Genomic DNA, 1,710 nt, shown 5'->3' with positions numbered 1-1,710 from the left:
GCACTGAGATTCTATTTAATGTCATCTTTTTAAAATGTAAATCCTGTCGGTGGCATATGATATGATTTTGATAACGAAAATAAACCATTATTTTTTTTCATTTGTTCATATTTTAACACCTTTTATACAAAGACGTTTTTGCCATTGAAGTAAGTAGAATACTTCCCTTTTAAAAAAGGGTACTAAGCTACGTTGAGCTTTGTCTCCTTTGCAGCCGTCTTTCAGGGCATCACACAACGCTAGAGCCTTACTTAACCTCCACCCTCCCCCTAATAAAAAGGTTTCGAAACTGCGTCCGAGCAGCGATCATGTAAAATAAGATTTGTTCAGAAAAGAACGAGGAATGGCATTTAATCTTTGGCTTCCTCTCTTTTCTGTACTTCCAGTGATTGTTAATAGCAATTGTTATTAGGAACTTACTTTTACTTTCTTTCTTGTTTGCTGTTATTCCTCTAGCGCAAAACACCCTTGTACAATCTGCAAAGTATGACACTACCGGTCGTCGTCTACTCCGGAGAGAACGACTGGCTTGCTGACCCTAAAGATGTGCAATATCTTCTGTCTCAATTGCCAAACGTGATTCACAGTGTGGAAATTCCGAAATGGAACCATCTTGATTTCATCTATGGTTTGGACGCCGCCCCAGTAGTTTACAACGAAATCATTGAATACATCCAACATTCTTCTGAGTAACCCAAATCAAGGTTGACGTGATGATTTGTGTTTGAAATTCAGGAACTCGGCAGTAGTCATTTATAGCAAATTTAGCAGAAATATGTAATTTCGTCGAATTGTTGTCGAAATCAGAAATAAACAATCACATAACCAGCCATATAGTTTCTTTTTTGTACATGGCACCTGACAGCCTTGAGGTAACACGCATTCGTCATCCATACCTCCATGGACTATATCACTCTATCTATATGCTGGCGAAACGTTGAGAGATTCAGGACCATAGTAATGAAAATGCATAGCGACCAAAAACCTGTTCTACCTTGACTGATCACGATTTAGTTTAAATATTTTATCTGCAGGTTTTCATAGAATGTCACTTGCTGCAAGTAACATGTGCAGTTCAGATCGTTTCCCCGCGAATACACAAAGCTACATGTCGACAAAACTACACTTTCTTTTTTTTTTACTAAGACAAATTGTTTAACCTTCTTTTATTTGAAACGTCAGTGCTATTTTGAGCTGCGTTCAATTCCATACATTTCTTGTTTTAAGCCCTAGGTTTCGGTCGAGGGATGTCTTGGTGTTATTATAAGAGTAAATTATGAGTTTGGGAGCAAATTTTAAAAGTATCGAAGTTTTGGCTAAATTCCATTGCCATATTAATGTTTCAGAGTTATAAGCTGGTATATTGAGAGTTAAGTCGTCAAAATGAGGGAAGATAATCTAAACAAGAGATTGCAATTAGCCTAAACTCGGGCCTGCAGTAATACAGTGGTGTGTGGTTAATTTAGCGCTAAAGAAAAGAAAACAGAAGTCTGCTCTTAATCGAACTTAACATTGCGCTTCTCCATGACTTTTGTGTTTGTAGTGATCACCCGAACCCGGGTCATCTTCATTATAGTTGACGACAATGACAACTGCACCATGGAAACGAGGTGAAAATAGTGTATTTATTCCAAAATGGCTAAGCACATTGTTTTTCGCTGATCGATGGATATTTTTGCTTAGTGTTTAAGAAAGAACGCTAATCGAACG

The 1,710-nt window shown here is 37.5% G+C and overlaps 1 protein-coding gene across 1 annotated transcript in view; it reads left to right on the top strand.

Annotated features, from left to right (window-relative positions):
- LOC138035911 (lysosomal acid lipase/cholesteryl ester hydrolase-like) overlaps positions 1-824 on the top strand; it is an 11,028-nt gene extending 10,204 nt beyond the window's left edge. The window contains exon 8 of the mRNA XM_068882313.1: positions 457-824. Within this exon, the coding sequence (XP_068738414.1) occupies positions 457-693 (237 nt within the window). The 3' untranslated portion in view covers positions 694-824. The remainder of the gene's footprint in view (positions 1-456) is intronic.
- Positions 825-1,710: the final 886 nt, after the last annotated feature.

Source organism: Montipora capricornis, unplaced genomic scaffold (assembly GCF_036669925.1).
Source record: "Montipora capricornis isolate CH-2021 unplaced genomic scaffold, ASM3666992v2 scaffold_436, whole genome shotgun sequence".
Lineage (NCBI taxonomy): Eukaryota > Metazoa > Cnidaria > Anthozoa > Scleractinia > Acroporidae > Montipora > Montipora capricornis.
Note: the sequence above shows the minus strand (reverse complement) of the source record. Positions and strands in the feature narration are given on the sequence as shown.